The sequence below is a fragment of the Rhinichthys klamathensis genome, unplaced genomic scaffold (genome assembly GCF_029890125.1).
Source record: "Rhinichthys klamathensis goyatoka isolate OS25496 unplaced genomic scaffold, OSU_Roscu_1.1 h1tg000299l_1, whole genome shotgun sequence".
Lineage (NCBI taxonomy): Eukaryota > Metazoa > Chordata > Actinopteri > Cypriniformes > Leuciscidae > Rhinichthys > Rhinichthys klamathensis.
In genome coordinates, this window is record NW_026606818.1 from 235,547 (window position 1) to 256,382 (window position 20,836).

A 20,836-nucleotide genomic window follows, 5' to 3' on the forward strand; every position below is an offset into this window, starting at 1 on the left:
CTTGTAACAAAAACAAACAAACAAAAAAAAAACACGAGACCTTCCCCGACTTCCTAGGTTGTCTATGAAAGCCTGTAGACTGATTTTTATGTAAGGGATTCGGGTCGTTTTTGCCGGGAAAATCAAAAGTGCTTTACTCGCTCTCGAGAGCCTCCCTTCCGTTCAGTGACGCATGAAATGAATTCTTAATGTTCAGGATAATGCTGAAAGAGCCATTCTGTGCTGTAATGCATTCAAACTATAGTGTCACATTGCCAGATCTATATAGTCTCAAATATACTTTATAATCAAACTGGGTAACACTTTATTTTAAGGTGCTTGTAATAAGCAGTAATTAACAGTTAATAAGACACTTATAAGACCTTATAAGATGCATATAAGATGTATATAAGCATTAACTACTTCATATAAGGGTTAATTAAAGGTCCAGGCCCTGAAGAGATCAGGGAAACTACTCCCTCTTGGGAAGGTCAATTTTTAAGGGCCTGGGAGTTTGTGTTACCATTTATGTTTGTTCGGCTGTTCTAAAAGTGCAATGTATTGATACTTGAGAAATTTATTATTTAATTTAATTTATTTATTATCATTAGTTAATGCTTATATGCATCTTATATGCATTTTATAAGGTCTTATAAGTGTCTTATTAACTGTTAATTACTGCTTATTACAAGCACCTTAAAATAAAGTGTTACCTCAAACTGTCATAACAGTGTAATTTTAATGACCTCATCTGTTAACATGATGCTGGTGTAAACAAATCCACATCGCTATGATCAGATGCTTTCTAAACTGCTTTTTTCTCAACGCTGTTATTTTTTTATAAACCAATTTATTTAGAGAAAAGCACGTAGCACATATTCACATATTCACCTAAAGGTCGAGTGGACGGCGTGCGGATGTTCGTTAACAGTATATCGCTGCAAAGGTATTTCCAACGTCTTTTCACTGCTAAACAAAAAAACGAAAAATAACTTTGCCGTGAGTAAATCGAGGTATTGAATCACACTCAGTCTCTTGTACGTTACGTGTGCACGAGCAGTGAGTTGCTGGCTGCAGTTCACTCAACGGCCACCGGTGTCCCTAATAACAAGGGTTTCTGAATTCTACATACAGCCCCTTTACACGGCCCAACAAATAAATGGAAGTAACTGAAAGCTTACATTAACAACTTACTAATTAAACATTCATTCATGCTTTATTTTGTCATAATGCTTATATCATACTTCCCAGTGCATCCTAAAACTAGATGGCCAAAATGCTATTTATGATGTCTGTGACAAAACAATGATATTTTTATTAGTTAAGTAGGGCTGCACGACATTCAAAAAAAAAAAAAAAACCTGACATTGTAATATTTATTGTGATATGTTTTGCGATGTGAAAGCAATTTCACAAGATGACTTGAATAGCTCTATTTGTAGAGTATCAATCATTCTAGGATGATTGGAGTGATTTTGTAGCAGAGTGAATCTGCATAGAAAATAATAAACAAATTACAAACGGAGCAATTCCAAGAGGGTCCTAATAAATACAGTAGAACAAAGATACAAATGAAATAAGCAGTACTTTGTTTTTCAGGTAAATCTAACAGTATTCAGGCACAGAAAAAATGAATAACCAAACACTGCATAGACTTCACTGTATGAATTAAATATAATTAATTAGTTAATTTATACAATTTATCTTTGTTAAAGCTACAAATGTAATTTTTTCTTTCTTTTTTGTTGTTTGATTAACATTGCTGACAAACAGCTGCTGGTATTTTAGGCTGCTGTCACTTTAAGGCGAATGCACAGATCCAATATAATGATACGCATCTGTTTTCTTTCTCAATTGTTTACAACACATAAGCGAATGTTTACGAGGGTAACTCGCGAGACTGGCATTTCGACTTCATTTTGTGTGCATGTGTCCATTCAAGCTCAAAAAGAAGAGCAAGAGGCCTGAATTCGGTGTTCTGTGTGCGCGCAGAAAACAGTGTGTGAGTTCCAGTCTTAATGTTTAATCTGACTCAACTTAAAAAACACATGTAAATGATAAACTCTCACTCAATGATTGTTAAACTTTGCAGTTAATCCGCGAATCACATGGCCCGTTCGGATCATGAATTAACTACGATCCTTATACTTGACATCGCACATTGCTATATTGATGCTAAAACGATATATCATGCATGCAGCCTTATAATTAAGTCATTATAAATGAATTAAATGATTGTATGTATATAAATGAGATGTTTGGATGCAGTAATTATTTGTATTGTGTTTTAATGACATAGCAGTGCACTGTATCTGTATTTTTATTATTTTTTAGCTAACCTCATTTCCAGATACTCACTATCGGACTGATATATTGTGCTCTAAACTTGTGCGATATGAATTCTATGTTTTACTTCACATTTATTAATATCTTTGTATTTATTTTATTCTGAAAAATAGCTTTGTTTATATCAAATTTGACAATGTTTTCTCTTCATAGCACATTACCCATAATCCACTAAGGCACCAACTTCCTCTGGCTCATCTCTCCCCTCCTCTTCCATGTGTCTAGGAGTTCAGTAGATCTGTTTTGCATGATCGTGTGTCTGTGAGCTGTTTTTTGTTAAGATCTTGTCTGAGAAGACCAAAACTCTTCTCCATTTGTGTCCTCTGTGAAGATTTTACAGTGTGGCGTTTCATTTCAGTGTCAGTTGTGTTCGTTATCCATGTTCCATGTCTGTGTTTCCTGAATATTTCTGTACACGTTGATGTTTTTCTTTCAGTCAGTGTATTAATGTTTGTCCCTTCTGTGTGTGTGTGTGTCTACTAGTGCTGCCATTCTGGGAGAGGGGAGGGCTTTAATCAGTTACTCTTTATTTTAATGGTCTCCTTTAAGTATTCTGTTGACTATAAGCAACTTTTTACCTACATGTCAACTAACTCTCATTAGAGTATTAGTAAAGCATTGGTATACTGGTAGGGTTAGTAGAAAAAGTTGACATGTACTTGCAAAGTTACTTATAGTCAGTAGAATCTCTGTTGGGGAGCATCAAAATAAAGTTTGAGCAGATATTAAGCTGACAGTTACTAATACTTTAATGAGAGTTAGTTGACATGTAGGCCCTGTTTACAGCTGGTTTTAAGATGCGGTTTGTTGGATCAGATCGAGGGATCAAGTAAACGAGGGAGACACATTCCCTGGTGTTTTAATCCGTCTCCTTTGTCCACTTTTAATCACTTCTGTCCTGATTTCTTCAAGTGGAGGCTCTATGGGGTGTGTAAATGTTTGGGCTTTTTCAGATATTTAAATCTAATGGACAAAATAAGCTCATGCAATTTACATATGAACACGACCGGAGACGACAAAAACACACGGAGAGCATCAGCTTTAGTTTCTGCTCTGACAGCCGTAAGACCAGCCGAACGCTGCGAGTGTGTGTTAGAAATCAGGAATGGTGAGAGAACATTGTGCTTGGTACATTTTTCATCTTCAAACTAAATCTGTGTCTTCCGCCGACGAAGTTTAAATCCCGTCTGGCTAGCTCGCATCCCGTAATGTTTATGGATTAGGTCAGTAGGAGGAGAGTTGGCGTCTTTTGTGGCTGTTCGAACACATTCGACCACATGACCGTTTACAATACGACGGCAATGCGGACAAACGTGTTTTCAACTACCTCTGGAAGTGGTCGGAAGTTGTCAAGCTCAACATTTTAGACCTGTATTTAATGTCGTCCACTTGTGATCCGATCAACCAAAACGCATCTTAATATCAGGTGTAAACAGGGCCGTAGGTGCAACATTACTTACAGTCAACAGAAAGTCTGAAGGGGAGCTTAACAATAGTGTTACCCTTTAATCTGTGGATTCAGTGTGGACGTCAGGTCTCTGCCTCCCCTTTCCACGTTTGCTGGTCTGCTCTGCAGTAAACAGCTGAACAGATGTGCCACAGCAGGTCTTTGTGGTTCTACTAACATGCTAATGGGGGCTGAAGTGATTAAACTCGCAGAAAAAACATGTTCTCACTCCCAACTCGTCACATATTGACGCTTGGTCAGGACCCCTTGTGTCACTCTTTAAAGCACAGGGTTCCCCTTTTGCATCATTTTTCGTCAGAATCGTGTGGGCTGTGCCATGTGTGCGACCAAATAAAGTGACAGCTGATTTGATGATGTAAAGCCAATCATTTGAAAGTTCATATTTTTGTCCTTGAAAGACTATAATAGCTAAAAGTCAAAATTCATAAGCATTCATGTCAGTGGGCACGGTTGGACTTTATTTTACAGGACGTGTACTTACAGTGTATTTACCTAAGAAAGTACTGTTTAATATATGTAATATATGTAACTACATGGGTTAAAGTGTTAGAGGTGAGTTCAGGGTTATTACCTAGTTATTACCTAGCTATAATAAGTGTGTAGTATGAACACGGGGAACAGGACTGTAACATAAAATGCTAGCCTAATTTTAGTTGCCTCTGAAATGTGTCACATAGGTGAAATCCACACTCATTCAAGAAGTGCATTTATTGCATGGACAGATAATGAACGTTATGGCACAGTATAGTTGAATGATAAAGTTTACCCTCTTTAATCTAATGCTGCTAAAGTGAAGCAAACTTTTTGCTGAAATATCCACAAGATAAACAATAAAGAAGAGGGCACAGTTTATCTGTCGCTCGTGAAAGTTGGGCGTTTTGTTTCAGAATCATCCTCGACGGTGGTGATCGCTTTTGGGTCTGTTCTTCACACAAATCATTGTTTGAAACACTTGGAAAACTTGTGTACCTTTTGAATAAATTGTAACTAATTGTATCTTCCTGTTATATAATATACAAATGTGTAGGTAGGGGATTGGTTACATGCTCAAAAATGTCTAAATAGTGTAATGTAAATAATATCATTGTAGCTGTTTGAATTGAAAATAACACCCCAGAATATATAATGGCATCATGATGATAAAATTCCAATGTCCATCGCATCTGTGTATGGTGCCCATAAGTTTTCTCATGGAAAGCAATGGGGTGCCCTGCTCGTCTATAAAATGACTTTATAGTCATTAAAAAGTGACGCCATGGGGTTTTGACCAAGCAATTATACACACCCTAATCAGACTGAATACTGGGGGTATTCAGTTCTTCAAAAATGAAAATGATGTCAAACCTGTATGCTGTTATATTTATGAAACAACATTTTGATAAATGTACACTGCTTTTTAAAAGTTTGGGGTGAGTAAAACAAGCTATTTTTTTTATCTTTGTTATGTTTTTTGTTTTTTTACACATTAACCATTTTAATCTTTGAAAATAATTGAATTGTTTTTATGTCTAATACGGTAATTCACTTTGTATTTAGAAGTCTAGTGCAGGAAAGCGCTGTTGAGTATTTCTTTCCCCACATTCATGCTGTTTGTGTGTGTGTGTGTGTGTGTGTGTGTGTGTGTGTGTGTGTGTGTGTGTCTCTGTTAAGAAGAGAAAGTGATGGCGGATGATGAATTCACTTGCGACCTCTTCCGCTTCCTGCAGCTTCTCTGTGAAGGCCACAACAACGGTGAGCTTCCTGCACAAATGCTTCTGAATACTTCTTCCACCAATGCAGTGTTTGGACAACACAAGACAGCAGAGAATAATAAAAAAATATGCTCAAAAAAATCATTTGATCACTAATGCTTGATTCTTTGTGATGGACCCTGTACCTTTCCTATGCATTATTGTTCAAAAGTTTGGGGTTAGCGAGTTATTAAAGTTTATTTCTTTAAAAAACAACAACAATAAGCAAGGACACATTAAATTAATCAAAAGTGAGAGTAAAGATTTCAAATAAATGTACTTTTAAACTTTCTATTCATTAAAGAACCCTGAAACAATGTATCATGATTTCCTATAAAATAATAAATTATATGGTAACACTTTACAATAAGGTTCATTAGTTAACATTTGTTAATGTATTAACTAACACGAACTATCAATGAGCAATACATGTGTTACAGTATTTATTAATCTTTGTTAATGTTAGTTAATAAAAATCCAGCTGTTCATGTTAGTTCACGGTGCATTAACTATTGTTAACAAATGCAACCTTTGATTTTTAATATCGTATTAGTAAATGTCAAAATTAATATTAACTAAGATTGATAAATGCTGAAGAAGTATTGTTCAGTTCATGTTAAGTAATGTAGTTAACTAATTAACCTTATTGTAAAGTGTGTGTTTTTTTTATCTTATACCGACCGCACTGTACAATATTTAAAAGAACCGCCTGCTTTAAGTTTCCATCTCTTTTCAGATTTCCAGAACTATCTGCGCACACAGACAGGCAGCACAACCACGATCAACATCATCATCTGCACTGTTGACTATCTGCTCCGACTGCAGGTACAGCTTCATCTCACTGTCCCGTCTTCCTCTACATCTCTATATACAGTACAGTGACCCCACAAGTATTTGGACACGATACCAGAATACCGACTCTTAAGTGCGCTTTGTGGTCTCTTCTTCTCATGGTCTTCCTCACTCTTGTCTTTTTGGTCTCAGGAGTCTATCAGTGACTTCTACTGGTATTACTCAGGGAAGGATATCATTGATGAACCAGGCAAGAGGAACTTCTCTAAGGCCATGACGGTTGCTAAACAGGTTTTCAACAGCCTGACAGAGTATATCCAGGTACTGTTGTCTCTGCAATGTGAAGTCAAGTTTCTGTCACATTTCTGTGTCCATCACGGTTTGTTGTTTCTCCACCGTAGGGCCCTTGCACTGGTAATCAGCAGTCTCTGGCTCACAGCAGATTGTGGGATGCCGTGGTGGGCTTTTTGCACGTGTTTGCACACATGATGATGAAGCTAGCACAGGTAGGAACTCACACGTTGAGTGCACACAAACACCTATCATGACCGATAAATCTTGCCATGTTGATGGCTTTTATTGCAAATAGAAGACCACGCAATTTTCCAGGAAAGGTTCCGACAACACTGAATCTCTATCATCTGTATGTTGTTTTATTTCAACTTGCCATTTAGTTTTCCTAATCTAAAAGCAAAACATAATTTGACCAACTTTACACAAAGGAAACCGGAGAAAAAAATGCATCGTATTTGTCACTAAGCACTGCTGTAAAAGACATATAAGGTCAAGTGTATGAAATTTTAAATCAGTTTTTCTCAGATGTTCCAAATTTCCATTTTTTTTTTATGTTTCATCTGCATTGATTATATAATTTGGGCAATAGAACAGAATTCAAACGCATGTCATACATGTACACACTCATATACTCTATATAAGTATGATCACAGTAGAATGTGTTCTCTGTCTTGGAGTTTGAATTTTTTTCTCTGAACTAATGTTGAGTTGCAACTATGCATAGTAAATATATATATTTTTATAGTATTTCTAAGAAGATACTGACCATGTTCTAATTTGGTGTTGACTGTTATTATTAACCCCATTATTCAGTTTCTGCCTCTTCAAATCATGAGTTATAGATTTAGAAGAAACCTTATTGTAGTTATTAAAACTTGGTTGTTAAATTTATTTGGTCTCATATATTTTATGGGTTGCTGTAAATTGAATTGTCTGATTGTGGTGGTTAGTATTTACATCACTGTTTAAAGTGTAATATTCGAGTAAATGTTTCCTTACAAAACCAAATGGATTTTATTTCACTCTGTAGTCATTGTATTAATAAATAAATGTTAAAGTCCAATATCACCACTAATCCATGAATATGGAACATGTGTGATGTGAATGTTGATGCACTAGTAATCTCTAATCATGTGTTGTTTCTCTTAACCTCTCTGCTGTGGTGTTTGATTTTGTTCTAATACTTGTTACACATCCGGTACCTGTGTACTGCATTTTTGTATTTCTCAAAATTGAGAATCTCTCCCACTCTCAGGCTTCAAAAATCAGAGAATGTGCTTATAGTGAAACATTTACTAGACTCCAGTTTGTTGAAATATCAGTTGTCATCTGTCAAAGTTGGTTCATAACCATCAAAGTGACACAGTTTGGTTTTACTATAAATGTGAGGACTAAAATTGGCCAAATCAACTACAATAAGCTTGTTTTTGACTAAACTTACTTAATTTTAATATAAAACCCGTTTTACCCCTGGTTTTGTACATAAGCAAAAGTAAAAGATGAGGTCAAATAAAACAAGGAATGATTGGATTTGTCCAAAAGAGTGGGAGTGGGACCAATACAAAAATGTATTAAAAATGTTGATGGGTAACATTTTTATTCTGATGTGTAACCCTGCCAGATGCACCCTGACCAAGGACTCCGAAATGGCGTAAGGATCTTTGTTTTTGCTTCAGTCTTAGAACATTTGCACTGCTTTCCTCAAACTTACACAGTACTGTCTCTTACCTGCTTCCCGCCGTATTGCTTATGTGTCGGCACGTTTCCTGCAAGTGTTTTCTCAATATAATGCTCCAAGCAGGGATCATTTATTATAATTAAGATTATTGAGATTCTTATTAGACCACTTGCTTTTTTTTTTTTTTTACGGATATCCCCTCTGTTCCCACTGTATCAGTGTTGAATTCATTCTTAACCTTGTTGGGTTCATTTTGATATATTGGAGCTGAGGGAGGTGTCACTATGCCTTGTTCCTGCTGTTGCTCAGTTGTAGAGGAAATGTATTTCCCTCGACCTGCACCATGTTACGCTTTTCTTACACTCATTCTCAAGAAAATCTGTACAATACTGTGCAAATCTCACAAAACCTGTCAAGAAAGTCGCATATTTGATATCTAAGCAACTACATTCTTGCATAAGAACTCTTAAAACTACATTCCATGACACAATAACAGTAGTTTTTGTAAAACTAGTGGGTTTGCTCCTCTGCCATTGACACTCGCTGAGAGAAATGCTGCTAGTATAGATTGGTGGAAAAGGCTGGAATATATATGTATATATAATATATACCAAAAATGTTTTGTGAGATTCATCCAATATTTCTTGATATATATGTGCAGGCCTTTGTGCTTTTTTGTCTTTATTCATGTTAGTAAGTGTGTACTGTGTGTGATATTGAAAGACTATGACTATGAATGTATGTGTCTGCTGGCATTTCTTCAAAGTATGCTTTAGACCATCATCTAAAAACCTTGAAATAGAATGATCAAATTAGGAATTATTTTATTTAGCAAATGTCAAAGACTATGCCATTATCTGACATCTTTGTCTGGCTTTTTCATCTATATCTCCGTCTATACTGTTAGATGATAGGTTACAGTGTGTGATACTATGTTTGTGTCTGTTTATAAATGCAAACCCAGGATCATTTCTGGAGTAGAACACACTCTGAGGTAAGATGAGAGTAGGTGGACTTTGTCCCAGTAGTGCTGTTTCCCATGTCCCCCCAAAATACAACCCATGCCAGAGATGTTAGTTATGCCACTGAAAGCAGTTATGCCTGATCAGGATACTTCTTTCTTGGTCTCATAGTGCATATCATATAAAAAAACACACCAAAAAACCCAGAGAACTAGGTCTAATATATGTGAATCCAAAGGTCTTTATAATTATTGTAGAAAGTGAGACATTTTGTGGATAACACTTTGTTGTTTGTCTGAATTTGGTTGTGTGAACACAGGACTCCAGTCAAATTGGTCTGTTGAAGGAGCTTCTTGATCTGCAAAAGGACATGGTGGTGATGCTTCTCTCTCTACTGGAGGGTAAGACATATTTGTCCATCATATTTAACTTTCACAGGTGACCTACAAACCTGTAAAGACTTCAGTTATGATATATGGCCTGTTTTATTGATCCTTTACAGGTAATATTGTGAATGGCACAATTGCTCGCCAGATGGTTGACATGCTGGTTGAGTCATCCAGCAATGTAGAGATGATTCTCAAGTTCTTCGACATGTTCCTCAAACTGAAGGATATTGTGGCGTCGGACGCCTTCCGTGACTATGTGACGGACCCTCGTGGCCTCATCTCCAAGAAAGACTTCTCCAAGGCTATGGACAGTCAGAAACAGTACACGCCATCTGAGATCCAGTTCCTGCTGTCTTGCTCAGAGGCTGATGAGAACGAGATGATCAATTTTGAGGAGTTTGCCGATCGCTTCCAAGAGCCAGCCAAAGACATCGGCTTCAATATTGCCGTGCTACTCACCAACCTCTCTGAGCATGTTCCCCATGACACCCGCTTGCAGAACTTCTTGGAGCAAGCCGAGAGCGTGCTGAACTACTTTCGCCCTTTCCTGGGCCGAATCGAGATCATGGGTGCCAGCAAGAGGATCGAGCGCATCTACTTTGAAATCAGCGAGGCCAACCGCAACCAGTGGGAGATGCCTCAGGTCAGAGAGTCAAAGCGACAGTTCATCTTTGATGTTGTCAATGAGGGCTGTGAATCTGAGAAGATGGAGCTCTTTGTGAACTTCTGTGAGGACACCATCTTTGAGATGAACATCGCCTCACAGATCTCAGAGCAAGAAGAGGGGGTGATCGAAGATGAGGATGAAGATAATGAAGAGGAGAGCGGTGGTGGAGGAAATGGAGAGGGAGAAGGAGAGGATGGGAATGGAGAAGAAGCACCACCCGAATCCAGCTCAGCCTTTTCTGACTTCATCAAGAGCGTAGTGGACTTCATAAGCCTCTTCACTTTCCGCAATCTCAGACGGCGTTACCGCAAAATCAGGAAAATGACCATAAAGGAGATGATTGTCGGTTTGGTGATGTTCCTTTATACTGTTCTCTTTGGCATCCTGCACTTCATCTACAGCGTCTGCAGAGGTTTCTTCATGCTCATCTGGAACACCCTCTTCGGAGGAGGTCTGGTGGAGGGAGCAAAGAAGATGACGTTGACAGAGATTCTGACTAACATGCCTGACCCAACTCAAGACGAGGTGCACGATGACCATCCTCCAGAGCCAGGTGCAAGAAAAGTACAGGAATCAGGTGGAGCTGGTGAAGGAGAGGAGGGAGCAGGAGGAGGAGAGGATGAAGCAGAAGAGGGAGAAGAGGATGATGGTGCAAGGGCTGGTTTTGGTCCTCATGGTGGTCTTGGAGACATGGGAGAAACTGAGCCAGAGGAGCCTCCAACTCCAGAAGGCAGTCCATTGCTGAAGAGGAAGCTGGTGAGTAAAAGTGTTTAGTGCTTGTACTGTAGCCTGATTGTTCATTAATGGTTGTTCGGCAAATTTTTACATGCAAAGTCCAGTGGTTTCAATACGAATCCATGTAATTGGGAATTTCGCTTGAGGGAGAAATATATCCCCATGCTGATTCACTGCTTGGTTTTGTAGGAAACTCAGAAGCAAAGACCAGGAGACTTGGTTGTATCTTCAGTAGGATTCTTTAATTAGAGCACGAGCTGTCACTACAACTACATTGTAGTTTATATAGATTTTAGTGGGCAGTGCTTGGATATGGAGACAAAGCACCTGGGTGACGACCTTAAACAAAGCATGCAAATGAAGTAGACCTAGACTCTACAGTGTTACCAATCCTAATCCAATCAGCATAACTATTCAAAGACTGAGACAGGGGCTCCAAGAGCCATTAAAGACAAATGGTGAGAGTCTCAGTAATCTGACTAATTTATCTTACAATAGAGAGAACAGGACTGGCAGGAATCTCTTGCTGGAAACTTTCCTTAACAGCTGATATCATCATCATAACCTTAAATGCTAAATTCAATGTACTCTACCTTAGTTTTTCATGTTATGTAAGGACATAAGATCAGCAGATCTTAAACAGAACCTTAAATTTGAAATCCCACAGTTTGAAAGTGACTTTTGCGTGAGCTGTGCTTCATACTTCTTCATAGGTCTTCACCGAGGACCCGTACGAGTTCGGGTCTATATTTTAAAGGGTCAGCCGGGTCCGGGTTGGGTCCCAATCTATTACTTTGCGTCCCGGGTCTGTAGATGAACTGTTACATGAATGTTTTCTATGACGCTAGCTGATATTGCATTCAAAAGCTTATATTTCAGCTTGCTCCAGCTAACGTGCATGTGCAGTCTCAAGCGCGTACTCTTTCTTTCTCCCATGTTAATAATATTATTATGAATGAACCGCCTTGTTATATCTAAAAATTTTGGTCAGACTCGGCTCACAGAGCACAGAGATGATTGCAAATAAGTAATGCTAAAATGCAAGTCGCATTTGTCATCCGTCATCGTGACAGCAAGTGGACTTTTAAAGCTTTTAATGGATGGAACTTTCTTAGCAAGCAGGGTTGTATGCACCACAGTCAGGTACAAGGCAAAAGGCTGCTAACTGGAGGTAAAAGGGTTTTAGGTAGACAAAAGGTTTCATTTTCGCAACTTGTTTATTGACTTGTTAATAGCAATTTGCTGTCGAATATGTGCCGAATCCAATCGGGTCCAGTCTGGAGTCTGTCTACCCGGCTGGGTTTGGGTCCGGCTTTTAAATAATAGATGGATCTGCGTCGGTTCCGGGAAGTACATTTATAATAATAATAATAATTCGTTACATTTATATATCGCTTTACATGGAAGGGGGAATCTCCTCAACCACCACCAATGTGCAGCATCACCTGGATGATGCAACGGCAGCCATATTACGCCAGAACGCCCACCACACACCAGCTTACTGGTGGAGAGGAGACAGAGATGAAGCCAATCAGTATAATGGGGATGATTAGGAGGCCATGATGGACAGAGGCCACTGGGCAAATTTGGCCAGGATGCCGGGGTTACACCCCTACTCTTTTCCGAAGGACATCCTGGGATTTTTAATGACCACAGAGAGTCAGGACCTCGGTTTAACGTCTCATCCGAAGGACAGAATTTATGACATTTCTCGGTTCTGTCCGGGTCCAACTTTCAAATAATAGACAGATCCAGGTCGGTTAGCAAATTTCCGGGTCTCTTCGACCCATAATGTTTGAACCCGTGAAGACCTCATTGCTTTGTAGACTCACAATCTAAATCTCTTAATCTAAACATTCTTGTGTTCTCCTCATTGTTTTGTCGGTATTTCAGCTGACCGGAGAAGGAGAGGGAGAAGCAGTAGAGAAGGAGAAAGTAGAGGAAGAAGCAGCCCCAGAACCCGAAAAAGCAGAGTGAGTAATGGAGAACAAATGATAATTTTTTTCCCCATACAAAATTCAAAGTCTTTTAGGCGAGAACAAGTCCTATTCATCACAATATAAAAAACAATGCTGTTGTTTCTTTGACTAATCCTTCTGTCTATCAAAGTGTTGAAAATGGAGAGAAGGCGGAGAAGGAAGCAGAACCCGAGTCTGAGGAAAAACCAGAAGAGCCAGAGGAGATAAAAGAAAAGGCTAAATCAAAGAAAGGCAAGAAGGAAGAGGAAGGAGGCTTTGAACTCTGGAATGAGCTTGAAGTCCAAAGAATCAAATTCATGGTAATTGCATTGTACATTGTTTCTGATCATTCACAGTTGTGTAGAAATTATATTATATTTTTCATTTTTCACTTTTGATTCTACCTGCATCTAAAACTACTTTCTCTTCTTCTAGAACTATCTGTCTCGCAATTTCTACAACCTGCGCTTCCTGGCTCTCTTTATCTCCTTTGCACTCAACTTCATTCTGCTCTTCTACAGGGTCAGTATGATTTTAAAACGGGGGTTTTCAAACTGGGATCTGGGGACCCAAAAATAGTCAATAAAAATAAAAACATTTTACAAAATGTGCTTTTAGTTCATGTGTGCACTTAAGGTGTTAATGAAATAAGTTTAACACATTTCATTGTTGAACACATCAACATCACCCCCCCCCCCCCCCCCCCCCCCATTAACATTCACCAAATTTGATATTACATTCTAAAGACTGGATTAATTATGAGAGTTTTTAATTCTATTTACAGACGTAGTTTTTCGTGTTAATCTCGACATGTGCTGTCAACAAAATACATTTTTTTTCTTCCAAATGATATTTAAAAAACATGCTTGACTACAATAACATTTATTTCATTTCGGAAACCATTATTATTAATTTTGTTGTCTTTGTAATGTCACTTTTTTTTTTATCACACATTATAGACGGATTTTGTATGTAGTTAATAAAGTCCCTAATCATGCAGATTTGCCTATTTTGCAGATTGGCTAATTTGCGATTTGTCTATTCAGAATCGTGGGAGAATCGGGATCTCTATTTTTAACACAAAAAATGTAATTCTCAATGTATCCAGAATCGTGCAACTCCACTTGACAGCCATGTGATTTTCTGTAATAACATGTTTCAAGAACAAATTGGATTCAAGTCAGCCGTTTCCTCCTTTAGGTGTCTGACAGACGAGGAGACGAGGAAGAGGAGTTTGAAGGTTCGGCCATGTTTGAGGGTTCTGGTGTGTTTGAGGGCTCTGGTTTGTTTGAAGGCTCTGGTGTGTTTGAAGGCTCTGGTGTGTTTGAGGGATCTGGGGTGTTTGAGGGCTCTACTGAAGAGGAAGATGACGATGAAGGGTTTGTCTACTACTTCCTGGAGGAGAGCACTGGATATATGGAACCTTCCATGACCTTCTTTTCCGTCTTACACACCATCATTTCCTTCCTCTGTATCATCGGCTACAACTGTCTGAAGGTCAGGGGCTCACTGTATTCTGTTATCATTTACTCACATTTTACACCTGTGGGATTATTTCTTCTGTGAAACATGAGGAGATATTCAGTAGAATGTCGACGCTGCTCTTCCAGTGGAAAAAAGGACCATATAAGCATCATAAATGTTGTCCATATGACTTGTGCACTTAATTCTATAAGTCTTCTGAAGCCATGCAAAAGCTTTGTGTGAGAAACAAATCAAAATTTGTAGTATTTTTCACTGAAATCCTTCCCTTCTGTCATGTGTATTGAATAAAAGATGACAGAATTTTTAGTTTGTAACTTGTGAGATATTCCTTTCAGGTGTTTGTAACGCTGTGTTTGTACTTGTCCAGGTTCCTTTGGTCATCTTTAAGAGAGAGAAGGAGCTGGCCCGTAAACTGGAGTTTGATGGTCTGTATGTAACTGAACAACCAGAAGATGACGACATCAAGGGCCAGTGGGACAGACTTGTCCTCAATACACCGTAATATCACTATATTATTATTATTATTATTATTTATAAACGTATCCCTGTGGAGACTGTGCGATCTGAAATGGCATTCCCTTTTATTTTACACTCAGGAGTTTTCCGAACAACTACTGGGATAAATTTGTCAAGAGAAAGGTCAGGGGTGTGCTATACTCGTGTGTGCAGATGTTTCCCTTCGTGTATTACGACATGTTGAAGTCTGAGCGTGTTTATGGTGTGTGTGTGTTGCAGGTGCTAGAGAAGTATGGTGATATCTACGGTAGAGAAAGAATCGCTGAGCTTCTGGGCATGGATCTAGCATCTCTTGATGTCAGCGCTATGACACACGAAAAGAAGCCTCAGCCTGATCCCTCAATGTTCACATGGTACAGAAAGATGCAAGACACACTCATAAGTCACCAAACTTTCAATATGCAATACAAGTAACAAGAAGTGATTCACTACCACAGCAAAAACAAACGTGTCAATTGGGAGGGATGGGAATCCCTATGTTAAGAAGACAGTTCACAGTCTTAACATAGGGATTCCCATCCCTCCCAATTGACACGTTTGTTTTTGCTTTTTTTGACCAATTACTAGTTTTGACCAATTCAAATTAGACAGAATACCTCTTTATTTATCTGACTTAGAAAAGTTAGGACCAGTCTTGAAGAATACAATTAGATAACTAACTTTTAAGACTAGTTTAAGCTGTTTATGTAACCGGACACATTTCCTTAAAGGGATAGTTCACCCAAAAAGGAAAATTCTGTCATCATGTACTCAACCACAGTTGTTCCAAGCCCATAAGATTTTGGTTAACCAAAGCGTAAAAGATCCGCTTTTACATTTTGGTTACCTGCACTTTAAATGGAGGGACAGAAACCTCACAAATTTCATTAAAAACATCTTAATTTGTGTTTCGAAGATGAGCGAACTTCTTACGGGTTTGGAACGACATGAGGGTGAGCAAATAATGACAGAATTTCAATTTTGGAGGGAACTAACCCTTCAACAGTTTCATTGATGATTTTTGATGAAAAATGCAAATGATTAGACAATAAATGAATTAATAAATGTAAAACAATTCTTGCTAATAATGTGTTTAGACTGATGTTATAATGACTTTTTACAGTCTTTTTAGAGGCGGAATAAATGCAATCCCATAATTAGATTAATATATTGGATTTATATATCCAATAGTTAGATTTAAGAACAAAAACTGTTTCATTTATTAATTTATTTTAATAATGTATATTTAGCTACACTGTCATATTAAGTCAGTAACTACTTGATTTAAATCTCACAACAAAACAGTAAGTTGTAAGCTGTGTAGATATGATTCACTACAGCTATAGTTTACAGCTTATTAAAGATATTTCTTTGGGAATTGATTGGACTATACTACTCTTTATTTTTAAATCACTAAAAACGTGTCTCAAAAGAGTCATTTGTTTGGGAATTGAGCTACTCTGGTCATGCAGAATGTTTTTGATTCACTAAAATGAACCTGTTCATAAGAGTCATTTGTTTGAGAATCGAACATCGAACTATCAAAGATCGAACTACTCATAAACATGATGGTATAATAGAATGGAGATTCTGTTTTGCATTATACAATATCATGAATCCACAGGTTGACATCTTTCGACATCAAATACCAGATCTGGAAATTTGGAGTGGTGTTCACTGATAATGTGAGTTTCAGTAAAGACAAAACTGACTTTTTCCAAATATACAGTATATATATATATATATCACTGAGGATATTCATAACAATGATCATTCATTTGGATTCTGTTTTGCTCTTAGACGTTCCTGTATCTGGTTTGGTATATGGTCATGTCATTTCTTGGCCACTACAACAACTTCTTCTACGCCTGTCATCTGCTGGACATCGCCATGGGCGTCAAAACCCTGCGCACCATCCTGTCCTCTGTAACCCACAATGGAAAACAGGTACAGCTCTCAGAGATCAGCATATTTGGCTGAGATTTTACAGAAATCTGTTCTAGATATAAATCTTGATGTGTTTTAGCTGTTGATGACGGTGGGTCTGCTGGCTGTGGTGGTCTACCTCTACACCGTTGTGGCCTTCAACTTCTTCAGAAAGTTCTACAACATGAGTGAGGATGAAGATGAACCGGACATGAAGTGTGACGACATGATGACTGTAAGTGGTTTAACATTTGGTTGAATTCCTCTCTCTCATTTCCAGCTTGACCGTGATCATGTCTTCTCTCTCAGTGTTATCTGTTCCACATGTACGTGGGTGTGCGGGCCGGTGGCGGTATTGGAGATGAGATCGAGGATCCGGCTGGAGACGAGTATGAACTCTATCGCGTGGTCTTCGACATCACCTTCTTCTTTTTCGTCATTGTAATCCTGCTGGCTATCATTCAAGGTGAGGAACGTGTGTTTTTTGGAGAACTTTAGACCCTGTGGGCTAGGGGTGGAACGGTACATGTATTCGTATCGAACCGAATCGGTACGGGCGTCACGGTTCGGTGCACGAATTTACACAGAGAATACACGGTATAAAAATAAATAAAACTCGCGTGCAAATTAATTAATGTAATGCGGAACTACTATTAGATACGCGGGTTCTTTAGGGACACATAATCTGTACCATCGGCTTAGCTCTGAACGCGCGTTCACTTCAAACGTTGGCTTTATACGCGCGTCCTATTCGCTTTGGACTAGCGTCGAACTAGACGCGAATTTGACGCTCTATTCGCGTTTGGTGTGACCGCATAATGAACAGGCTGCGATGTCAAGATTGCAATGCTGGAGTGTGTGTGTGCGCGAGAGAGAGAGAGAGAGAGAGAGAGAGAGAGAGAGAGAGAGAGAGGCGCGCGGGCGCGATCGAACTGTGTGTGTGTGTGAGAGAGAGAGAGGCGTACTCCGTCATTTTGTTCAGATCATTAAACCTGCAAAGTGTTTACTTATATTTGTGTACACTCGCAATAAAACACAACATTGTGCTTTTGTCACACTGTAAACTCTTGTCAAACTTTAACCTACAACTGTCACCCAACCAAAATCACACACACACACACACACACTGTTTTAAAAGCAAAACATATTTATCCAACTCCATTTCAAAACAGTCTGTGTGTTCCATCATCTTTTGGACATTCATCATATTGCATTGGTTTCCATTTCTTGTCCTCGGAGCACTAATCTCACACATTCTACATTGATTAAAAAAAGAAAATCGAATCTGTTTTTAATGGTAGTATTATTTTATACAGAAATCAATTATTTATAATTCAGAAGAGAATAATGTTACATTGTCAATTAATAATGCTAATTAAAATTAAGGAAAACAAATATATTGATCTGAAATATAGCAAAATAATTTTAAATTAATTCAGGTACAATTACCAAACATATCGCAAGGTCTTTTTGTCTTTTTATTAATTTAATTAATAAACTAATTATATAAAACTATTGTCAGTGCACTACAAATAAACTGGTTCTATGCCTTTATTAAAAAAAACGTATTTAAAAAATACAATGCCTTCTGCATTTTTGTTTTGCTTTTCCCTCCATTGTACCGAAATCGTACCGAACCGTGATGTCAGAACCGAGGTATGAACCGAACCGTGACCTCTGTGTACCGTTCCACCCCTACTGTGGGCTATTTAGCACTCTGTAAATTGAGATTTGACATGATATTATCTGTCAGGATGAAATGATGTTTGTGTTGTGTGCAGGTCTGATTATTGATGCCTTTGGTGAGCTGAGAGATCAGCAGGAGCAGGTCCGAGAGGACATGGAGGTAAAACTGCTCTTTATGTATTTTCATACTTCACTCAAGTATACAAAATGTCATTTAAATCTATTGCGCTGACAGAAACCAACATCAGTGGGTTTTTTCCAAATAAGCACACCCCTAAATGGACTTAGAAACAAAACAAACTGCTCACTTTATGTGTAAATCAAGTCTCTTTGTTGCTAAATGGGTGCTTTATGGACAGAATAAGCAGCTGAATGGTGTTTAGTCAAAGGCCCTGTTTACAGCTGGTAAAGATGCGTTTTGGTCGATCGGATCACAAGTAGACGAGGGAGACACAAACCTGTTTACACCTGATGTTTTAATCTGTCTCTTTTGTCCACTTTTAATCACTTCTGTCCTGATTTCTTCGAGGGGAGGGTCCATGAGCGCGTAAATGCTAAATAAGCTCATGCAAAAACACGATACGATATTATTGCGATACTCCAAGACATATGATAAAAGGTTAACAGAAAATGTACTGTTGATTAAAATGCTAGATTTGGTATTACATTGTGTGTGTAAATGAATAGTCTTGGACTTGATGCTGAAATCCCAATGCACAGGACAATAGAGACACCAGAATAACAATATTCGTGATTCTGAAGGTTAAAATATAGAATTGTTTTAGGCGAATATGCTTGCACTGTCACTGACAAGATGTTTTTTTATAATATTGTAGCACTTTTTACTGGTAACACAAGACATTTGGCATTATCAGGACCCACACATATTCCCCCATTGAATCATTGTACATTATATTCAACATTTATATAGTAATTTAATGAACTGACACTAAAACTCTGAAAACTTGTTTTCTTCTCACACAGCAATTTTTATTTTGGGTGAACTACACACAATACATATTGTTGCATTTTTGTATTGCGATAAATTGTGACACAATATATTGTTACACCCATACTAAATGGGTACTTTTTGTTTGTTAAATTCTTTTAAAATATATTTTTGGCCTTTTTGTGGCTTTATCGGATAGGTCAGTGTAGAGATCAGACAGGAAAGAGAGGAATAGGATTGGTAAAGGACCTCGGGCTGGGAATCGAACTACAATCTGCCATGTTGTCAATGTCATGTGACTTGCGTTCTCATTGGCATTGCTTCACAAACTCTCCTCTGTGGAATCAAGGGCTACTAAAGTACTAAAGGGTCCATTAGATGTGCAGAAGTAACTGGTCATCCAGCTTCTTTTTTTTTACCTACTGTTTTATGAATACTAATCATTTCACACACTAATTTTTGAATGAGCTTATTCAGACTCAACTTCAACTAGCTTTCTCAACGAGATCCTCTTCAAACTGTTGCTTTGCCAGTTCCTCAATGTGTGCCACAGCGCCCCTTGTGACAATCCTGAGAATGCAATGTGTACTTGTGTTATGCATTACAGTCTGACACATACTGAAAAATTATCATATTTTTGTCGTTTTTCCAAAGACTAAGTGTTTCATCTGTGGAATTGGAAGTGACTACTTTGACTCGACTCCGCATGGCTTCGAAACGCATACGTTGGAGGAGCACAATTTAGCCAACTACATGTAAGTGTATTGTAAATACTTTGGTTTATTGAGAAACCGTGCAAGCTGATATTTTGTTTCCTTATTTTGAAACGGTGTCTTTTCCGCCTTGCAGGTTCTTCCTGATGTACTTAATCAATAAAGACGAAACGGAGCACACGGGACAGGTCAGTGTCTTTCTTATAAAAAAAAATAAAAAAAAATAAAAAAACTGTAACAACTACAGAATTCAGTTTTAATCTAAAAGGGCATAGATTATAAATACAATATATATTACATTTCCATCGTTCCTTGCTGAATAAACTACATTTCTTTTCTTACTGACTTATCTTTTGATATATATACAAATTTTAATTAAAATATTTTTTAATACTTTTTCTAAATGTACACTTACAACACTAGATTGAATTTTTCTCTCTTTCTAGGAGTCATACGTATGGAAAATGTATCAGGAGCGATGCTGGGACTTCTTCCCCGCTGGTGACTGTTTCAGGAAGCAGTACGAGGATCAACTTGGCTAACGGCCCGGAAAGTGTGTGTGTTTGTGTGTGAGAGCATCATTT

At 38.0% G+C, this 20,836-nt stretch overlaps 1 protein-coding gene across 14 annotated transcripts in view; it reads left to right on the forward strand.

The window, feature by feature from the left end:
* ryr1b (ryanodine receptor 1b (skeletal)) overlaps window positions 1–20,836 on the forward strand; it is a 137,071-nt gene extending 116,235 nt beyond the window's left edge. For 7 of the 14 annotated variants that reach the window (XM_056270198.1, XM_056270197.1, XM_056270200.1 and 4 more), the window contains 23 exons: window positions 5,444–5,524; window positions 6,260–6,348; window positions 6,508–6,636; window positions 6,717–6,821; window positions 8,231–8,260; window positions 9,252–9,281; window positions 9,569–9,650; window positions 9,752–11,061; window positions 12,934–13,013; window positions 13,150–13,318; window positions 13,434–13,520; window positions 14,199–14,495; window positions 14,851–14,981; window positions 15,080–15,122; window positions 15,219–15,352; window positions 16,603–16,663; window positions 16,779–16,925; window positions 17,005–17,139; window positions 17,214–17,370; window positions 18,686–18,750; window positions 20,194–20,294; window positions 20,389–20,440; window positions 20,699–20,836. In XM_056270198.1, the coding sequence (XP_056126173.1) occupies window positions 5,444–5,524; window positions 6,260–6,348; window positions 6,508–6,636; window positions 6,717–6,821; window positions 8,231–8,260; window positions 9,252–9,281; window positions 9,569–9,650; window positions 9,752–11,061; window positions 12,934–13,013; window positions 13,150–13,318; window positions 13,434–13,520; window positions 14,199–14,495; window positions 14,851–14,981; window positions 15,080–15,122; window positions 15,219–15,352; window positions 16,603–16,663; window positions 16,779–16,925; window positions 17,005–17,139; window positions 17,214–17,370; window positions 18,686–18,750; window positions 20,194–20,294; window positions 20,389–20,440; window positions 20,699–20,794 (3,611 nt within the window). In that variant the 3' untranslated portion in view covers window positions 20,795–20,836. The remainder of the gene's footprint in view (window positions 1–5,443; window positions 5,525–6,259; window positions 6,349–6,507; window positions 6,637–6,716; window positions 6,822–8,230; window positions 8,261–9,251; window positions 9,282–9,568; window positions 9,651–9,751; window positions 11,062–12,933; window positions 13,014–13,149; window positions 13,319–13,433; window positions 13,521–14,198; window positions 14,496–14,850; window positions 14,982–15,079; window positions 15,123–15,218; window positions 15,353–16,602; window positions 16,664–16,778; window positions 16,926–17,004; window positions 17,140–17,213; window positions 17,371–18,685; window positions 18,751–20,193; window positions 20,295–20,388; window positions 20,441–20,698) is intronic. The other 7 variants (XM_056270204.1, XM_056270205.1, XM_056270206.1 and 4 more) reach the window with 1 other exon arrangement.